Source organism: Sceloporus occidentalis, unplaced genomic scaffold (genome assembly GCF_023333645.1).
Source record: "Sceloporus occidentalis isolate IW3139 unplaced genomic scaffold, rSceOcc1.0.p SCAF_1, whole genome shotgun sequence".
NCBI classification, from domain to species: Eukaryota; Metazoa; Chordata; class Lepidosauria; order Squamata; family Phrynosomatidae; genus Sceloporus; species Sceloporus occidentalis.
The window spans coordinates 73,160,144-73,182,274 of NW_028316981.1; the positions used below are offsets into that span (position 1 = coordinate 73,160,144).

Genomic DNA, 22,131 nt, shown 5'->3' on the forward strand with positions numbered 1-22,131 from the left:
TCTCATGAGTTGTGATACTGGATCTCTTGTTTACTGCCCTATCCTAAATGACATGATGGATCTGAGCACATACACTCACAGGTGTCCCCTCAGTTATCTTCACTGCTCTTGCTTCTGCCTTTCTGGCATGCTGACACAATGAGTGTAGCGGTAAAACAGGTATATAGATTTTAAAGCCACCTCACATACTAAAATCAAACTTTATCCTTATCTTATTCTGAGATTTGTCTTTCAGTCTGAAGACCCACAGAAGCATAACAATTCCCTGAGGCTGAAGCTGATCCCCTGCGATCAGGTAATCTAGATGAAAATTGATAGATATCCAAGCCTTTATATAAACATACTGTGATTAAAAAACGTTTTAAAAATCGAACAGTTTGCCTTTTCTGTAACAGTGTTTTTACACTGACAAGTCTTGAGAATCTATACTCACACAAGGCTTGTGCTTATCTGAAACAGAGGGGCTTGACAGACTGCCCCTAAGGGGCGGCCTGCAGCTGCTCCTTTTAGCACCGGATCAGGGCTGCAGCAACTACATGCCATGGCCCTGATCCCTGGTTTCCTTTTTGGACCCTAGAAAGGGTGCCATAGCTACCAGCGTGCAGCTTCTCCACACTTCTTTGGCGCTGTGTCATGTAGATGCAGTGCCAAAGGGGCGCCAGGATGCTGCACAACATGTGGAGCAGCACGCATCATCATGCCGGCCTGGGGGCGGAATTGGGGTGTGTGCCATGTGGACACCATGCCCCAACTCTGTCCCCAGGCCGCCCTTTCCCACTGGTCTGTTGAGCCCCAGAGTCATTCGCAAATATAAATGTCAATCACTTTCTACATATTTTGATGGCTCATCTATTTTTACAAATTATTAATCAGCCATTCTAATCTTATGCAGGAAATTTAAGTTGGAGAACTCTGTCCCACACTAATCACTAATTATGTGCTCACTAGCTAAGAATACCTACTGTACATTTTCCCTAGTCAAGTAGATATGATCTCATTAGCTGACCTCAGCTTCATATGTAATCTTGACCTCTGTCCTTCTGTACCTAAATGGGACAATGTTCCAAGTCCAAACTCCTACAGCATCCCTTTTGAAAATGAAGAGGGCAGAAAACACCCTAGAGATTTGCATAACCCCATATTATCCTAGTCTGATAACTTTTAAAGATTTAGAACTAGCTCAGCATAGTACCAGGAATGCAGAGTTTGAATATAACACCAAGAATACCTTATCATTTTTTTCCTTCTTGCATTGCCTGTTTGGTGGATTCCCGTATCCACGTTTTATCAATATTTTTTCTGTTTAAAATGCTCTGAACTGGTTTTAAGAAGCTCAAAGATTCTCCACATATGTATACACTGTATACATTACTGATCTATGAAGAGTGAAAAGTAGCAAGTAAAACAGTAGCTCAGATTTTGCAAACCTGCCTTTATAGAGTTTTATCCCCTAAGTAACCCCTTCTAGAAGAACAGCCTTGTTATTGCTGATTATGTTATGTGTCTTCAAGTTGTTTTCTGACTTGTGGCAACCCTAAGGTGAACCTATCACAGGATTTTCTGGGGATTCACCTAAGGTCACCCAGTGGGTTTCCATAGATGAACAGGGAATTGAACTGTGGTCTTCAGGGCCACAGTCCAATGCTCAAAGCACTTCACCACACTGGCTCTCATCTACACCTACAAGTATAGCCTACACAAGCTGGCAAAATTAGGTGGGAGCAGTCATTAGTCTCAGAGCTGATAGGAACAGCTTTAGTCAAAATACACAAGACATCACACAAAAAAGGGGGTAATCTACTCCTGTTTTGTGACACCTACTCTCCCAGCCAAATTGATTCATTATTTTTTTCCATCTCAAACATTCAATGAAAAATATGATGTAGAAATGGGAAACAGCAAGCAATAAATGGACAGAACACAATAAAGCAAAAACTTACACCCAACTATCTTCATCTCTGTGCCATTAAGAAAGGGGAGAGAATGAAGGGAAAGTAAACAAAGAGCCAGCAAAATTTAGACAAGAAAAATAATGACCAAGTATCACTGACAGTTAGAAGATGAGACCATGCATTTTGTATCAGACACTCAAAATAAAAGACTGAGTAAGTAGAAAAGATGTTCCATGATCTTGGTATGTCTGTATACAGAATATACAAACCAGGAACCAGAAATTCTTTGAGCAAGTCCAAAGAGTCTTTGTTTATCCAATAGGTTTCCCTGTTTTTTATCAGCAGGCTCCTACATCCAATCAAAAATTACTTTTGTAATGGTCCTCAATTTCAATATGGTTTGCTATTGATATTGATTGATTGCTATGCAACAGAAACTGAGGTTACTCAAGAAATGAATGTCCAAAAGGACAACTGTGTGTGTACAGAACTGATTACAGATTCTTTGGATCTTGGTCATAGTTCAGAAGAAAAGCTTTACTGTTATTTAAAACAACACAATGATCTTAACCACTGAGAAGAGAAATATAAACATCTCATGTATAACAAAACAGATAAATGAATATTGTACTCTAATTATTGAGCAATGAAAAAATCAGTTTGAAGGAGTTTAGATATGGTAACATTTTTTAAACGAGTCTTCTCTACATATCTCTTTTAATGAAGCTAACAGATGTTACATCTTAGCATGTTAAACTGTTTAATGGTCTTTGAGGTCAGTAATATTCATATGGCCCAACATCATGCAGGACTGCAGCCTTAAGTGGTAACAGTCTCCCTAGGAATTTTTGAACAGTCACAATCTTTCTTACTAAAACTGGGTTGTTAGGAAATCGTTTTTACATACTATTTTGTGCAAGACACAATGCAGTAAATTGACTAAAATCTTCAACCTCATGTTTGTCAATCCATTTCTGCAGAGACTAAAATATAATCAGTTGTTTTTGAATGATAGATCATCTTGTCAAACTGTAATGTGAGTAGGACAAACAACCTTCTGTTGCTACAAAAACAGCAGAACCTAATTTTCTTGTATTGCTTATTAATTCTAAAGAAGTGTGAATAGCCTTAGGATTCAATCCAGCAATTAAAATATTCAGAGAACAGGTTAGATTTAATCACTAGTTGCCAATATTCTGGGTACACTGTCAACTTCCTGAGTTTCTAGTTTTTATCAAATTTCTACAATGTTTGAATATATGAGGATGATTTACAACAATAAGAATACAAATAAAACACCAACAAATTCAATAAAACTAATAGAACCTCAATAATACCAAGAGTAAGATTGCACCTGCACTGCAGAAATAATCCAGTATGACACTCCTTTAACTGTCATAGCACAATGCTAGGGAATCCTGAGATTTGTAGTTTTGTGATTTGCAGTCAGAGAGCTCTGGTGCCACAACAAAGATGCAGCCCTAGATCATTTTCTTCTGCTTATGAAAATAATATTAAAGATTCCTAAAAGGCAAGAGGCCCAAGAACTGCTTTGCCTCACATAATATTCTTCTGTTTTTAAAGCTATTTTAAACCAAAATCAGTATTATTTTAAAAATAGTAAATGTTTTCAGCTAACAAACTCTCTCTATGAAACTTATTTCTTTTTCTATAAACGACTTATTTCTTGAGCAGAGATGTAGGATCCTTTCAAACTGAAATTATAGCAATATGGTTCCACTTTAACTGGCATGGCAAGAGCATATGGAAACCTAGGATCTGCAGTTTAGGGAAGAGTGTTTAGCATTCTCAGCCAATGAGCTCTAATGAACTCCCTGAACTACAAACCCCAAGATTCCAGGGTGTGGAACTACACCAGTTACAGTAGGATTATAGCACTATAATTGTGGAGTGTGAGAGAGACTGCAAATGGGCCAGGCTACTAGCAGGTGGTCCAGGGGACCCAGCCTACAAAATCTTGGAAAGGCAGTTTGAGTACTTGTTCAAATTCCCTCTACAGGTTTTTCACTGTTTGCCTACATGGAAACTCAACTCACTCTTTTCTCCAGTTACTCCCCATCTCCACCAAATAAACCATGCCTTTTCTTTTCCTTCCTCTAAATGTTTACTTCTTGGTAGCCCTGCAGAGGAATCCACAATCATGCTCAGAATCTTCATTTCCCCAAATGAGTTCTAAGTTGCTCCATGCAGATCCAGAGGACATCTGGGAAAATGAATAAGGCAAGTAACACAACAGCTTTCTCCAAAACTGATTTTAGTCCAATCTACTATAAAACTAAAACATTTTAAGGGCTGAAAATTGGCCTTTTCAGCTTTCCAAAGAATACACAGTGTATATCTGTCTCTTTTGTGAAACAAAGGGCCTGTATGTGCAAGCCAAAAGGTCCATGCTCCTCCCAGCCATGCATTGTCCTGTCCAAACAAAACAGACCATTCACCTTGGGCTGGGATCAGTCAGACCAAATGTGGATCCAGTGGATCGGTTCTGATTCCAGCCCAAAGTGGCCTTAGCCCAGTCTAAAAAGACCATCTGTTTGTTTCTAGGAAACTCCACAGTGATAGCTGGCAGACTGGATCGCCTCATGCACCCTGTACCTGTATCACCATCACATCTGATGAAAAGATCCCCACCATGGCCTGTGACACTGGATGGGGGAGCTTGACCAGGCATCCCATTTCCACCCTTATGGGCTGTGATGCGATCTTCATAGCAGATGTGATGGTGAGGCAGATATGGGGTGTGTGGTGGTAGTCCATTGTGTAGCAGCGGGCGGGCAGGTGAACATGTACCTATTACTCCACTGGCCTGGAGACTGAACAGTATCAGGACCACGTCAGGATAACACAGGCTTGGTCTATGCTATCCTGAGTGTCTGTGTAGGGCCAAAAAGAACAAGAAAAGCTGCTACCTATTATGGAAGGGAAAGTGGGTGAAAACAAATTAATAAAAAGAATAACCTAGAGCAGAGGGGCAAGAAAAAGCACAGGAGCAGCAGCAGATAGCAGGTGGAAAGCAGAGCCCTCCCTCCAGTTTATCTGCCTTGGTCCAGGCCTCAGAGGGAGAGAAGAAATGCTGGACCTGATCCCCTTCCCCACCACCATTCCCTTCTCCTTTTGTGTCATGTCTTTTTAGATTGTAAGCCTGATGGCAGGGAAACATCTAATTAAAAAGATTGTATGTACAGCGCTGTGTAAATTTACAGCGCTATATAAATAAAGCTTAATAATATCAGTGCCAGTTTGTACATAGAATGAAGTGGGATGAAATCTTATTCTTTATTTCAGGCAGGAAAATGTCTGGGGCCAGATCTTGTTCATGACAACTGCAAGTAACAGCTAGTAAAAAAATAGTACTACACTACCAGCATAGTAGTACGAACAATTCTCCAGTTTAAAATCATGGCTATTCCATCAAGTACTATGCTGTCCCTCTTATTCTTCTTTCTACTGTGTAAACTGTAATGCAGCAAGAATCATCAATCCTACACAAAAATTGCAGAAGATGTTGAACAAAAAAGGAGTATTGGTTCTGAAAATAGATTGTAGTAAACTGTAAACATATATAGCTAAAATGCACACTCTGACAAATTGCCTTTAAATCCCTCAAATATACAATGAACAATATTTTTTTAAAAAGTGGTCATTTTTGTCCTATATTCAGTGATAATTATCAGTGACAACAACAACAACAACAAAAATCTGCTGTGAGCAAGTTAACAGAACCTTGATCTACTTACCAGGCATGATAACATCTGGAAAACCAATTTTTCTGGTTACAGCTAGACCTCTGTTAAAGATCATACTATACTCTCTTCGAATCTGCTCCATCTCTCCACGAAGAAGCTGTAGAGAAATTATAAGTCCTGAACAAAAAGAAAGAAATGAAATTATTTTTTTTTCAAAATTCAACCCATTTTAAAAAACAAAAACAAACAAAAACAAACAAAAAGCTCATCTGAACTTCCGATGGGAGGAATGATAATATTGTTATACAATTGAACACTGTCATTACATGATTTTTTTAAAGAAGTCATACTGCAACACAGGACTTTCTTCACCCTGATAAGTGAAGGAGGAAACCCAAAACACTGACGTCAAGCAACTTATGGCTGCCTTTCCCATAAGCAGATGAAATAGTTTTGCTTCCGCCCCACACCTGTCTCCTCACAGAGGGTTGATGTTTCTTCACCTTAAGTTTGTCAATTTGTATCTAGTTCAAAGGTAAGCAAAATGTGGCTTCCAACCCTTATGTGTTTATTGGGACCCCAAAGTATGCCCACAAAAGTTTCCAGTTCCCCTAAAAAAGAATAAAAAGAATCAGAGTATTCTTATTTTTTGCCCACCATCCTGCCAAAATAGCTCCAAGTCACTGCAGAACATCTTTGGGCAAAAATCAACCAAAATCAAAACTGAAGTGATATCATTCATGTTTGAACTTCAGTTATTTTTTGCACAAGTTGGGGGAGTCCTAGCAAGTTTTTAAGGTATGTGAAGTGTTTGAGGTAGCAAAATGGTTGTGTTTGCAGCTTTTGGGTGCTTGTGAAAAATCATCCAGAATTTAAAAACATTTTTAGGGAGTCTCGGTACTTTTGGTGCATGATGCAGCCTATCAGAGGTCACAGGGTGAGAATTTCCCCTTTCCAGCATGATCTATCTAGAGTTCCTAAGAATCCACCATTTTTGTCAACTGAACTCACAGGGTTGTAAACAACAGTATTGTCTAATAGGCTGATCAACATCAGTACTTTCAAGAAAGTTAAATTACAGGAAAACAAAAATGCAGTTTTACAGTTATGTTTATATTCATTATGTAAACAATTAGTTTATGCAGTTAAATGCTTCTTAGTATATTCCAATCTTAGTATATTCTCTTTCATAGATATTACATAATCTAAGCACATTGCTTCTAAAAAGGAACATATATCATACTGGTAAGGCACATGGTGAGAGACAAGTCAGAAGTGACTTAAAAGCACACAACAACAGCAACAGCAACAACAAGAATGGTACTTGATCACCTGCCCTAAGGCAATTTTTCCTAAATTGCCAAATTTAAGTGAATAGTGCAATGGTGACTCCTCTGTTGAGTGAAGCTTAGAAAACAAAATCAGCATTTACCACACATTCTCATCCCAAGCAAAAGAATTGATCATGTTTAACAAATTTTGTGATTTTGTCACAACAAATGACACACCTTTTAAATTAGGCTATTTTGAATATGACTACTCACATGGCAGACAAAAGCGAAATGAGGGAACAGCGTTTGGACAGGCTTAACTATATACAGTATATACATGGGGAAAGGGTTCTCACCCAAAAGCTGTTCATATCAAGAATATCTAAAATGGGTTTCCACACAGGTGCTGAATGCATGATTCACAGATATTACAAAAATAATATACAGTGTGCCCGCGTCATATGTGGGCACACCTTATGCTGTGGGCACACCTGGAAGCCGTGCTGGAAGTTGCAGCACCATGGCCAGAAAAAACAATGATGCATGCACTGCCGCAGGCACAAGCCCCATTAATTTGAGCATCCACGTTTTTTCCCTTACACAGAGGTGGGTGGGTGTCCGGAATAGATCCCCCGCAGAAGGGAAGGGACGACTGTATACTCAATGCAACAAAAGCAGAACCACTACCAGTTCTAAACAATCTGAAGTCTAAAATTTGATAGAGGGAGAGGCTAGTGAAAAGGAGGAAAAAGCTGGAAGTATGGATAATGCAAAGAATTTGAGCAAGTTTCAGAACGTATATTTGAGGCCTAAGGGGCAGAGACTGAAGAATTACCATATATATTCATCTATAAATCAAAAATTTTATGCCCCCCAAATCAACCCTAAAATCCTGGGTTGACTTATATGGATCAATTCACCATATATGGATCAATTCACTAATACTGCTTAGAAAGGCCCTAAAAGAAACACCATTCTGTGCCTCAGCAGTGATTTCTGAAAGAGCTGCCCAGATAGATGTGTGTGTGTGTGTGTGTGTGTGTGTGTGTGTGTGAGCGCGCGCGCACAAAAGAGGTGATTCCCTTCCCAATCTGATGTTAAAACCTTCTATGATTTTGGCCCAAAAATCTTCCCTTGACTTATACATGGCATCAACTTGTACACAAGTATAAAGGTAAGATAAAAACTCAAGGATTCCATCAGGATCCATATGTGTTTCTATTTAAACCATTTCAATGGGTCACTACCCATGGCAAGTAGACTAAATCTCAACAGGATTTATTAGAAAATAGAAAGTTGCTTTGCAGAAGATTCAGCCTTTTGTAAGATTAGAAAGGTGTTACACAGGTAATGGAACATAAAAATATTGATTCATTTCATAAACAGCACACAGTAGTATCAAGATTTCAGGGTGCATTCACTGATATTGTCTAATATAAAGTTGCTGTGTTTGGATTAAAAACATAATTTTATTTATGGCCATAGATCAATGATTTATAAATAAGGTTTAAATTCTTTCAAGAATGCTTGCAGGAATTTCAAAGGACTGCTTTTATTACATACTATGAGTCAAAGACACCATCCTCTCTGCACAGCCCTCTCATTTGAACTTATGATCTTGACATTCACATGCACTCTTCACTATAGCTCTGCCCAATCTGACTCCTTACAATTAGGTACCCTTTGCTCCACTAATCCTGGATATCAACTGTTACTGCTAACTTTATCTGTATAAAGGTTCCATGCTATACAGGAAAAGCAAGTTCTTAATACAGCTGTAAAATATGAAAAATGAAATACTACCATAGTTTGAGCTTGGGGCTGTATATTTGGTGCTGGACTTGCGAATGATGTTTTCATGGATCTGGTACCATTCATTTTCATTGTTGCACCTGAAAAAAGTACAGCAGATGTTTTCTATTGTCTTATAAGATGTAACTGCATACCAAAGAAAAACAGGTATTTATAACTGTATTGAAAAACTATAGAATGAAGAACAAAAACCCACATGAGTCTATTTAGGAAAGAAAAATCTGAGATGCTATACAAATATTACCAGTCTTGTTTTCATTTAGAATATTTTTGCCTTATGTTTGAAATCCATTAAAGCGTTACTGGTATTAAAATAAATTGGCAACTCCTTGTCATTTATCTAATTCTTGTCCCAAATTGGGCTTCTGCTCTTAACTGTTACATAGTAATAATTAGTTTACTAGCAGTAAGATATTAAGTGTGATTTTTTTAAAAGGAACATAAAAAAATTCCTTGTTATAAAATGTTCCTGTGTTGGTTATACATAATGTTTCATTTTATTCTCTAATTTGGGAACTTAAAAGGATGTCAGACCTCAATATATGATTGTAACTACATAAGTGCAAAAACTGAGATTGGACACTGCTGGAAATTGACTCAAAACTCTACACTAGATAAAACAGGTCTACAAGTATTGATCTTTCTCCCCAGAATAGTAAATTGTATCCATCATGCAAGTTAAGACTAAATATGTATGGTTTCTTTTTCATTAAACAATCACGTTTCATTAGCTTCTTTTTATTATTATTAATATTTCTGACTTTTACAATACAAATTTTTACACTTTCTTCATACCCATATATGCTTTAACACTTTACTTATTTTATACTAAAAATCACCTCAGTGCACCCCTTCCCCGGAGCCATTCCCATCCATATACTCCAACCAAAATTTTAATTTATCTTGTGAAGTTTCATTAGCTTCTGGGATATGCACAAGATGTTCATAGTGATTATGAACGCTAATCCACAAATACACTCACTAGGAACAGATGTCCCAGGACCTCTGGCAAGGCTTTCCAACACCACTGGACAACAGTAGAAACAAGCAACCAATTCTTTTTAAATACTTTACACTGCAGTATAATTTCCCCAAATTAATGAGGAAAGAGCCCACATCTGACATGTCAAAATATTTGTGGCAGAGAAGCAGATGATGGCAAGCAAAAGATGAGGCTGACTAGTAAATCAAACCATCTAAGGGCCCTAGATGGGAAGGGTAGACAATATTTCCCCCTAAATTATTGCAAAATCGTGTTTCAATAGTCTTTTATTTTTAACAGCTAAACTTTGTGAATTTTTTTTGTGATTCATAAAAGGTGCCTATGGGGCTCAATGGACGGGCAGCTCCGTGCTGCCCCTGTTTGCCCCGCATTGTTGCTGCAGCCACCAAATGACGTGGCAATGATGTGCTCCCTCCCAGGAGCAAAAAGAACCTGCAAATAGCAGCTTTCTGGAAGGGGCATGATTGGCATGCGTGCGCCGATTGTGTCACTTTCTGCCAGCGCCGTTTGGGGACTGTTATTATTATTATTATTAACCTTTATTTATGAAGCGCTGTAAATTTACACAGCGCTGTACATACAATATTTTTAGTTAGACGGTTCCCTGCCCTCGGGCTTACAATCTAAAAAGACATGACACAGAAGGAGAAGGGAGTGGTGGAGGGAAAGGGTAAGAGGTCCAGCAGTTCCTCTCTACCTGCAAGGCCTGGACCAAGGCAGATGGACTGGAGGGAGGGCTTGGCTTCATAATGGATGGTTAATCTTCTTCCAGGGAAAATACATACTCTCAAGTAGGATAATACGTATACAGTACATAGCAATATAGGACTACTGCACAACACTTGTGCCATAATGGCACCACCCATGTGGAGAGCGGCGTTTTCGTGGACTAGGTTTACTAGGCATCCAAATGCCCAGCCTCATCTAGCCCTAGTTTGCCAGAAGGACACTGCAAAATGCCCGTCTGTACTGGGCCTATATTAACTCTTAATAGATCCATATCTTAATGTTAGAATACATGCATATCATTGCACTTTAAATCCCTGACACCTCTACACTGGATAGCAAAAGCATGAAAAACTCTCTGAGACCTCTGACAACCATCAACAATCAGAGGAAACAAAACTGACCACTGTTCAGATACAGTGCAAGACAATTTTAGATTTATTTATCTGATACTATCTGAAAGCATGCAGAGAAGCCTTCTCCAGATCGTTTTCAAAGAAGTTTGTAGAAAGCAATTTGTTTCTGAAATTAATGCAGGCTGTGAAACTTCCTTATTCAGCTTGGCTTTCAATAGTTTTTAATATACTCCTTTTGATGTACAGATTCATCTAAAAATACTTTTTAAAAACCAGTATTGTTTAAAATGAAAGCTTTATGTAATACAGATTATTATTGGTATTAGTATTAGTAGTAATACAGATATGGAATACAGCTGAATGTAATACAGATTTGTGAAGTAGAAGACTTTCACAGCCGGCATCCATAGTTTTTTCTGGGCTTTTCAGGCTGGGCTTTTCAGGCTATTCTAGAAGAACTTATTCCTGACATTTCGCCAGCATCTGTGACTGGCATCTTCAGAGAATGCTGGCATGGAAGAGAGTAGGGTATATTATATTATATTATATTTATTATATTATATTATATTAATATACACACTGTTGGTTGAGAGGAAGAGATTTACATGTTAATCTTGAACACCTGGACAACTTCCAACAGGAAAGAAGAAACCCTTAAAGTAAATGATGTTTGGCTACCAGTCCTGAAAAACACCAAAATCAAGAGTGTGGTGGAGTCTCCCTCCTTGCAGGTCTTTAAACAGAGGCTGGATGGCCATCTGTCGAGTAAGCTTTGATGGTGAGTTCCTGCATGGCAGAATGGGGTTGGACTGGATGGCCCTTGTGGTCTCTTCTAACTCTACAATTCTATGATTCTAAGACCAAACAAATGCAAATGAAAACCACCCAGGATGAGGGTTTTCCCAGCAGACAATGGATCGTTAATTAAGAAGACACCCTGAGGCCTTGCCATTCAACAACAGAATAATACACAGATTAACATATAAATCACTTCTCTCAACCAACAGTATATATACCCCACTCACTTTCATGCCAGCATTCTCTAAAGATGCCACCCACAGCAGCTGGCAAAACCTCAAGAAGAAACTCTTCTACAACATGGCCTCATAGCCTGAAAAACCACATAAAACTATAGAAACTTAGGTTAACTGTGGAGCCTCGCAATACACCGGCAAAGCCCCTTCTTCTGGCCTGCGATACTTATTGCTTATTACATCAGTCAACATATAATCCATTACGCCAACATCCCAATTGAATAAATTCTTCCAGCAAGGGTAACCCAAAAACACAACTTAGGTCCCAAACACATTGCTGAAATAATCCAGTTTGAGACCTCTTTAGCTGCCCTGGCTCAGTGTTAGGGAATCCTGGGCATTGTAGTTAATTGTGGCCCCAGAGCTCTCTGACAGAGAAGGCTAGATGTCTCACAAAACTACAGTTCCCCGAATTCCCTACTATTGAGCAAGGGCAGTTCAAGCAGTCTCAAACTGGATTATTTCTGCAATGTGTTTGGGACCTAAGTTGCGTTTTTGGGTCACCTTTTCTGGATGAATTCATGCAATCGGGTTGTTGCCATAAGTCAGAAAGACTGGAAAGCAGACAACAGTACAGTTTATCAAGCTTTTCTGGGGAAGTGGAGTATCATTTTTCTAATTCAGTGAGCTGCTCAAATTCTATGGTATAGCCTCAGAATATGATATTGAGAATTTAAGAATCCAAGATAATATTGGATTACTCATGGGAAAAGTGGGATTGTCTGTCTATTAATGGGCATGACTGCAGTGAGGGACTGAAGGTGGATGATATTGTCTGGGAGTAAAAAGCCCTTCTTAGAAGACTCTCCTTACTTTTTTTAAAAAAGGAACAGTCCTTAGATTGTATGGAAATGCACTTCAAAGCAAAATATGCTTGAGATGGATGCTCAGAAGAGTGAGAGAAACAGTGGGGTTGGTGGTGAGAAGACTATTACCAGTACCATGACTAATGGGCTTGAGCAGGTTGAAAACCTTAAGTATTAATTACCATTTTTCTCTTCTTCATTTGAACCAGTTGGTTGTGATAAAGCTTGCTCTTGATGTCTAAATTCAACAGACAGACCTCATCAAATGACAAGTCCTCCACTATGGAATGTGCTTCAGACTCCAAACTCAAATAACCAAGCCATGCATGCCTCCAAAAGCATAATATGCTTGCCAGAGTTTCTGCTTCAAAATCTAAGGGATGCCTTGCAGACGTTTTGTCTGTTGACCCACTAATCTGTGTGCTTCAGTTTGGAAAATACAGATGGTACATTTATAGGCATCTGGTGGTTTGATTAGGAAGGGCATCGTTTTCCCCCAGATAAAATGATGGAATGTGTCAATACATGCCATGTAATTTGTAGTCTGGAGTTACACTGAAAACTGCTACACTGAAAACTTTCTGCCCATTGTTACTGACTGTGTTTATGGATTTCTGTATCCACAGGGGTTGAATGGTATTCTCCCTTATATCTTTTGGGCAGCATCCATAATGATTGAATTGGGCATTGGGTGCTTTATTAAGAAGCCACAGTCCACTTCATGAACCTTATCAATTAGAGTTCCCAGAATTCCATAGCACTGAGCCATGGAAGTTAGTGTCAAACCAGATTATTTCTGCAGTGCAGATGCAGCCAGAGTCACAGAGAACCACATAAAAGAATCATATTTTATATACCTGTTTGAAAATATCTCTGATCTAGCATAAACAGTTCATGTCATTTTCATTTATTTATGCAATAAATAACTTACGTGTAAACTTTGAGAACAAAATCCTTCTCTTCTTTGAGTTCAGATATTGATGGAATTACATCCATGATACTCAATACTGCACAGCCATAGGGACGCCGGTAATGCAGATGAGATGGACCCTTTCTTGAGTCATTAAGTAACATACGGCCTAGAACAAATAGGTACTAGCATTACAACACAGCTTCCATTCTCAGCTTGAAAGATATTTCTTTTTCATCTAATTCATAAATAAATGACTGCTAATAAATAATTTTCTCTTTTTCATTTTTAATTCATATTTACCATTTGCCACTTTAAAAAAAAAGAGTCAAGCATATTTATTATAACCAGCCATTGCTGTTCCAGTACATAAGTGAATAAGACGAGGAATATCAAGAATTTAATCAGCTCAACTATCACAAAACACTAACTTGCATATACACCACAGTAATATTACATTAGTAGGAATTTTTATGTTTCAGAGAGCTTATGTGTTATGGGTGAAAAGTAAGTTATTTTCCTATGACAATTCTGCAGAAATTATACTTCTGATCATTAAAAAACCCTAAAACCCTAAATAGTTAATTTTAAAAAAACTAATCAGAAAATGTTCTTCTTTTATTCTAAAATACAGTGGGCCCTTGGTATCTGCTGAGGTTTGGTTCTGCCCCCCCGACGGATAATCAAGTGTCATTATAGACAATGGCAAAGTAAAATGGTGTTCCGTATTTAAAAAGTGGAAAAAAATCAAGGTTTGCTTTTTGGATTTTTTGGGAGGAGGGGTATTTTTAAGCCATGGATGGTAGAATCCATGGATGCAGAATCCGCGGGTATAGTGGGCTAACTGCAACATGTCCTTTAAAACAGCAGACATTTGCTTCCATAAATTTAGTTTAGTCAAAAATATCTAGAGAATCAGATAATGCAGATTGCAACAAGTATTCTTAAGTCTATGACCTGTTGGACTAAAATACACAGGAGTGAAGTCCTAGCAATAGAAAATACATTAAGTCAAAGTCATACATGCCTTCACTATATCAGAAGAGCTCTGCATCTTAAAGTGATTTTAATTACCACTACTGCTGCCATTCCAACCATGAATTTCAGGTGTGGGAATTTCCTAAAGAGTCCCCAACAGTGCAAACTGCAGTAATAGGTTGAATTGAACACTGCCTAATAATGGAGGTTCCCTCCTTACACTACTGCTCTTTTCCTTCAATTATGTCCATTCTATTGAAAAGTAATACCACAAAGATTTATCCATTGGAAAACAATGAACATTAGTCCTAGACTAAATTGTAACTTGTGTAATATAAACTCACTTAAGGCACCAGATCCCATCTGATCTTGGAAGCTAAGGAGAGTTACCTCTGGTTGGTACATGGAGCCTTATCGTATTATAAAAGAAAGACAAGAGACAGTGAGATAGAAATAGCTTTCTGCTTACCACCCCACATAACATCATAGTACTTCCATTCTCCCTCCAGAGGGAGATGTTTGTAAAAGCATGGTTTTTGCCAAACGGATTTTCCCAGCAGGACAAAAGGCATGTGTTTACAATTCTTGAGCTTGGAAACAGAACGGATGTGTTTGAGGGCATATAAGGATGTAATCAGAAAGCCGCTTCTATTTCATTGCCTCTCATCTTTCTTTTGTAATGTGACAAGGCTCTTGGATAGAAAACTACCAGGGAATACAGTGTGCCCTTTATATCTGCTGGGATTTTGATCCAAGACCCCTCGTGGATAACAAAAATCTGTGGATGCTCAAGTCCCATTAAATACAACGGCACAATAAAATGGTGTCCCTTGTATAAAATGGCAAAATCCAGGTTTGTATTTTGGAATTTATATATTTTAAAGATATTTTCAAACTGTGGATGCTTGAATCCGGGGATAAAAAAAAATCTGTGGATATGGAGGGCTGACTTTACCAGGTGCTGTTGGCTATATTTCAGAGGAAAGAACGGGCAAAACCACCTCTGAATATTCTGTGCCTAAGAAAACCCTTGGAAACCGATGGGGCTGCCAAAAGTCAACAGGAAACTGAAAGGTGCATACACACAATATACCTTATCAAGTAGATTGTTGCCAGTGGGCTCAGATCACCCTACTCAGTTTGCCAAAACTTCTGTGCAACAGGTGGCGGGGGGGGGGGGGGGATGATGCTCTGTGGCTAGAAATTGCCCTGTTTATTCTGACTGGTAGCATTTTTTCAGAGTCTAAAACAGAGATCTTTCTCAGTCCTACTTCTTTAGCTGCTTTAACAGGAGATCCTGGAATTAAAAGGGGAGCATTTTGCATGTAAAGCAAACACTGCAGTGATGGGCAACAACTCATAATTACATAACAGGGGTGGGCAACTTAATGAGTCAGGGAAATGAGCTTTTAATGTGAGACCCATCAGAATTCATGCAGAATGCAAAAAAATTGTCCAAAAAGGTTTTAAACAACTAGAAATGGCTTGCACTTCACTTCTGCTTTTAAAAATGGATACGATTATCTTAAACAGTGCAAACAGGTCCTGCATATTATTTAAAAGGCAAATCACCGCTCCTAGAGACTTCTTGTTCTTGTTGTTATTGTTGTGTGCCTTCAGGTCATTTCTGACTTATGGCGATGCTAAGATGAACCTATAATAGAGTTTTCATGGCAAGATTTGTTCAAGGGAGGTTTGCCATTGCCTTTCCTTGAGACTGAGAGCATGTGACTTGCCGAAGGTCACCCAGTGGGTTTCATGACCGAGCTTGGAATCGAATCCTGATCTCCAGAATCATAGTCCAACACTCAAACAACTACACCATGCTGGCTTTCTACCACAGACAATTCAACCTTTTTGCTAGACAAATGCAACCAGAGCCCACAGAAATAGCCTTGGAGGCTATATGAACCCCAGGGTGTCATTCTGCCCATTTCTGATATACAGTTCGCCCTCCTTATCCACAGATTTTTTATCCATGGATTCAAGCATCCACGTCTTGAAAATATATTTTTAAAAAGTATAAATTCCTAATAGTAAACCTTGATTTTCCATTTTGCTTTGCCATTATATTTAATGGGACTTGAGCATTCACGGATTTTGTTATCCACGGGGGATCCTGGGACCAAACCCCAGTAGGTAACAAGGTTCCACTGTACATGAATAAAGACACAAAAAGCACAATGTCTAATTTCTAAAAGAAAGGGTTAACGCTTAATCTTTTGTTCACGCTAAGCAGCAAACTATCTGCAAGCAGGCATTCCTACAAGGAAATGACAACAGTTAATATTTCCTGGTCGGGTGGTATAATACCCTCTACTTCAAAGTGGCTACAGGGTGGATGAGATAGCAGAGGCTGACAGAAGTCAGGATAGGTTCACCATCACAGCCCTAAGGTGAACCTATCATGGGGTTTTCTTGGAAATTTTCTTCAGAGGGGGTTTGCCTTTGCCTCCCTCTGAGACTGACAGTGTGACTTGCTCAAGGTCCCCTAGTGGGTTTACATGGCTGAGCCAGGATTAAAGTTATAGTTTAACACTCAAACCACTATACCAAGCTGGCTCCCTATAAACTCAATCAAGGAAACCACAGCCCTGAGTCTGCAAGACCTGACCAGGGCTGTTGATGACAGGTAACTTGGAGATCTCTCATTCATATGATTGCATAAGTTGAAGACAACGGCAGTTAACAACAACAACAGGTATGCAAAGGGATCTTGTAGCATACTTGAGACAAACTGAAAGGAAGAAGCTGGTAGCAAGAGCTTTTCTAGACTTGATCCTACTTCTCCATGCATCTAAGGAAGCAGGCTCTATTCTATGAAAGCTCATGCTACCCGCTTCTTTCTTTCTGTTAGTCTCAACAGTGCTACAAGATGTCTTTGCATACTTATTTTTCAGACAAACTCAGCTGTGTCTTTGAGTTCTAACAGGATAAAATTACATCTCCCAGAATTCCATAGCATTGAGCCAGGCACTGAAAAGAAGACAAATAAATGGGTTCCACTACAAATGAAGCTTGATCTTTCTCTATAAGTCTGAGGCTGTTGTATTTTGGCCATATAATGAAAAGACAGAATTACTATTTGGTAAGCTGAATGGCAGTAGGAAGAGAGGAAGACCATACTCTAGAAGTATAGATTCAATCAGAGAAGTGGCAGCTCTGAGTCTGCAAGACCTGAGGAAGGCTGTTGATGACAGGGTGACCTGGAGCTCTCTCATTCATAGGGTCACCATAAGTCAAAGTGACTTGACAGCTGTTGACAACAAAAAACTATGTAAGATCCAGCCATGTTGACCACCTGTTGAATTAAACAGCTATGTTTCATTCCAAGTTGTAAGGATAAAATTTGAAAGAACATGTTCACCCACCAATGTCAAAGATTTTTCTAATATAAAATTAATGTTTTGCAATATATTCAAATCCAAAGGGCTAATTACTGAGCAGGTCTAAAAAAGCTGATCTGTTGCAGAGGTCAGATTGCTGTAATACTTAAGGCTCATTTCACCCAAAAATGTCTTGATAGAAGCTTCTGTCCCAAATGACTGTTAATTATTACTATTAATAAACAATGTGAATTCTTCTATGCTGATATTTCCTTTTTAATAATGTTTTTCATTTTGATTTTTAAAAAATTACACAATGAAAAGTAGAACAAAGAACAACACAAAATAACATTTGTTGCATAGGACACAATCTGGTTATTCATGGTATAAATAAATAAATAAATGGTAGTTCTTGAAAGAAAAGAAGGAGAAAGGGGTACAAACATGGAATATATCTCATATACAAAGCATACATTGTTTTAATTTTGAGTAAAGATCTTAACAGTATTCAGTAAAGCATACTGTACCTAATCGGATTACTTGAGCAACAATGTACAAATCTTTCTTCATATCCTTGCTGCTGAGATCCTAACAAATTGGGGAAAAATATAAATATCAACTTCTACAATACTTTCATTAGAATATATAGCACTTACAAAGAGAAAGCTACATATGTGTAAAACTAACTTTCATATACATTGACAATATGAAGATCAGGACAAAGAAACAAAAACATTTTTTTTCATTGCAGATTTGTAATCCCATTTTTTGCACAAATTAAGTTTTAAAAATTGATTGAAAAAATTAAGTGTGAATAGTAGTAAAAATGGCAGAAAGCCCTATATTCTCACACAGCAGGGAGAAAACAATTGAAATGATTTGTTTTTGCATGTAAGAACAAAATAAGTGAAAATTTACATCTCTGTAATTATTGTTTAAATGATGTGAAAGCGTCTATACTTTTTGAGCCAAAATTCTGTTGATGCATAATGAATGGATAACTCTGCCAGCATAGGAGGTGGTGCAATAACAGCAAAAGGGGGAAAAGCCATCAGTGATGGCCATGAAAAGACAAAGTAATCCTTGATTACCACTTGGCTTGCCTTCCCTTAACACTGTTGTATGATCCCGGAAATGTGCAAATGCTAGCTAGCATAATGGACCATTGTGCTAGCACAGTGTATCAGCACTATCTTGGTCTTTCATGCTAAATACAGTATACCCAACAGTAACATCTTCTAGGTTATCTGTGATGTACAGTATTGCATATTGAACAGCAGAAACGTTTAGCTTTAATAAGAAACTAATGAACACATTTACTTAATGAATTCATATCCTGCTGTTAAATAGAGAACTATATTCAATGTAACTAAAAATAATCTATAACATATCATGTAACAACAAAGGCCAATATAGTGGAAACCAAGTTGGTGAGGAAGGCTAGAGCTTGACACACTCGACAGAGGAGATCAAAACACAAGTAGAATTTGTGGATCTTCAACCACAGCTTTCTTCAAAAATGCATTAAATTCCTGCTGGAAGGCTGGGATAGGGATCTTATTCTCTGCACCCAGGCCATATCATCTTTTTTGTGTCATCATGGATAAAGAACTGCTTTCATGCCTACCAGCCATATTTCCATGAGGACACAGAATAGGGTAACCAAAACTCGTCTAAATCTCAAGATGGCTTACAAGTGGTTCCTAAAGTCCTAGGATATTATGTCTTTAATGGCTAGCACCATCACTTTGAACAGAATATGGAAACAAGTAGAAAACAGAAATAGTTAAGGATAGAGTTATATGACTGAACAACCAGGCTTAGCCATAACTTTAGCCAGATGTGCTGCCTCACTTAGACCACCTGAAGTTTACAGACGCAAAGGCAGTATCCTATAGAAAAAAAATGTAGATTTCAATTAATTTTAATTTCCCCAAATTTTAATCTTTCGGACAAAGATTGAACAGGTATTTTGTGGCTTCAGCATGCCCAGACATTTCACACCTGTACAATTGTGGCAAAAGCAATTAGCTTCTATAAATTACCTTTGTTCTTGCTATGAAAGAGCATATGCATGTTAGTAACAGTAGAGGTGGGTGAGCAAATGACTTTGGTAGTCAAATATCAGAAATCAGACAAGTAAAAAACCCTGTATCTGGATAAACCACAAGATCATGCCAAAAAGAATTATAAGAATTATCCTGAAACAAAATACATGATATTTTCTGTATTGCTCCCCAAATGTGCACTAGCAACCCAACACTGTTGTAAAGACACTACAGGTGGCTTGTAGACTGTCCTCTAAATTCTAGAGTGAGCCCTACCCCACTCCATTTGGTCCATGAACCATCATTGGGAAATAATACATTTTCAGCCACAAATAATGGGATCAGAACACCAATAAAGATACAGTGGGCCCTTGGTATCCACTGGGGTTGGGTCCCAGGACCTCCCGTGGATAAAAAAAAATCCATGGATGCTCAAGTCTCATTAAATACAATAGCATAGAAAAATGGTATCTTTTATATACATAAAATATTAAAACACAGTTTCTATCCATTTATTGAAAATCTAAGTCAGAACACACTTATTCAACTCCTCTTAGTACTGGCTACGCTAAATATAGGTTAACTAATTATTTCCCTCACTGTAGCAACATTTGCAAGCTATGTTTGTCTACAAACATATACAAGACATCAAAACACCATCCTAATTTCATGCTTCATTAGAAATAATGGCCACAATAAATGCCAGACAAGTGCAGCAGGAAAAAGAGTGTTTCCCCATTCAATTTTAAAAGCTGATTTTAAATGTACTACTGCTCCATTACCGCTGAACACACTGTAAGCAAACTAAAAACTAACATGTCATACAGCTTTAACATATAATTATTATTCTCAATACAGAGAATATTTTTAAATTACATTTTTATCTGGTTTCAGATGTAACATAGGCGCTGTACAGACCGGCGCTTTGCGCCGGCCTGCACGCGTATTAGGGTTGCCTCGGGGCATCCTTTCCAGATGTCCCACAATCCTAGTACGTTGTAATGGCGGCGCCCTTTCTACATGGGCGCCGCCATTATGACATCACGGCTGCGCCAACTCCAAATGGGGCAGACGTGACATCTTGGTGCTGCTGAAGGGTGCCTGTGGCGCCCTTTCAGCGGCGCTGGAAGGAGTTTCGAAATGGAGCTCCTTCCTTTGTGTTGCTGGTGCAGCCTTTACACAGCTGTGCCAGCGACACAAAGGAGAAATTAACTGGCCCCTTTCTCCCTTCCCCTGCCACTGTCGGGGTGTCCTTGGGGCATGAAGCCCCAAGGACACCCCTTTCCAGGCTGCGGGGAAGCAGCCTTTTGCCGCTTCCCCGCGGCCTGGAAAAGTGGCGGATCGGGGCCTCAGGGCTGCCGCTGTGGCAGCTGAGGCCCTGATCCATCGGGGAAAGGGGAGGGTGCAGGCCACCCCAAAGGGGTGGTCTGTACACCACCATAGTTTATTTAACTCAGCTGTGTTGGCCATGCTTCCACATAACACTAAACTACATTTTGCTTTAACCACAGGTTTGATGAACTGATTTGTTGTTGTTAACTACCCTCGAGTCCACTCCAAGTCATGGCAATCCTGTGGATTAGGCATATCCAAGACCCCCTCTGTCTTCATCTGCTCTTCTCAGGTTCTGTAAATTCAGTTCTATGACTTCCCTGTCAGGGAAGTTTTGATTTCTGAGCAAAGTCTGACTAGTTTGTGAAGCTTCAGTGCTGTGTTGTGCTGAAAAGTCAGGAGAAGCCACTGAAGCTCCTCAGAGCCTAAATAATCTGAAACACTAATGAAGTACATTCTTTGGGCTGTCTTCTGCCTCTGCTTCAGCATCCTCCTCAAAACATTCCAGAATCATGCCTAAGTCACAACAGTCACTGAAAAGGGTTGCTGGAATAGAAGTCTGTCAAAATGCTGAAGCACTAGGTCTTCATTAGTCTGCCTGGCAGATTCTTCAGTCTTCACAGCAATGTCTTCGGTGAACTCTTCATTAATAAAGGGGTACACCATTAATTAATAAATTGGAGAATTAGATAATTAAAAGCAGTGAAACAGCATGACACAGTTCTGCAGTGCACTGTGCCTATTAACAAATCAACTGGTCTATCTGGACAAGATGGCCTTTAATGTTGGCTACCTGCCTTCAGCCTCAACTCTAATGTTAGAATATCAATTGCTTACAAAATCCCCAGAGAGACAGTCTGTATTATTAATATGCTGTATCTGGAAGATTCAATTTAAGAAACTGTGGGCAATAAAAAAAAAAAATTAAAA

The 22,131-nt window shown here is 38.8% G+C and overlaps 1 protein-coding gene across 10 annotated transcripts in view; it reads right to left on the bottom strand.

The window, feature by feature from the left end:
• The window catches only part of DOCK3 (dedicator of cytokinesis 3), a 272,592-nt gene that overhangs the window by 131,501 nt on the left and 118,960 nt on the right, over window positions 1-22,131 (bottom strand). For all 10 annotated transcript variants that reach the window (XM_089525143.1, XM_089525190.1, XM_089525134.1 and 7 more), the window contains exons 11-14: window positions 18,349-18,409; window positions 13,539-13,686; window positions 8,674-8,762; window positions 5,651-5,776 (exon numbers count right to left, since the gene is read on the bottom strand). In XM_089525143.1, coding sequence (XP_089381269.1) covers window positions 5,651-5,776; window positions 8,674-8,762; window positions 13,539-13,686; window positions 18,349-18,409 — 424 coding nt within the window. The remainder of the gene's footprint in view (window positions 1-5,650; window positions 5,777-8,673; window positions 8,763-13,538; window positions 13,687-18,348; window positions 18,410-22,131) is intronic.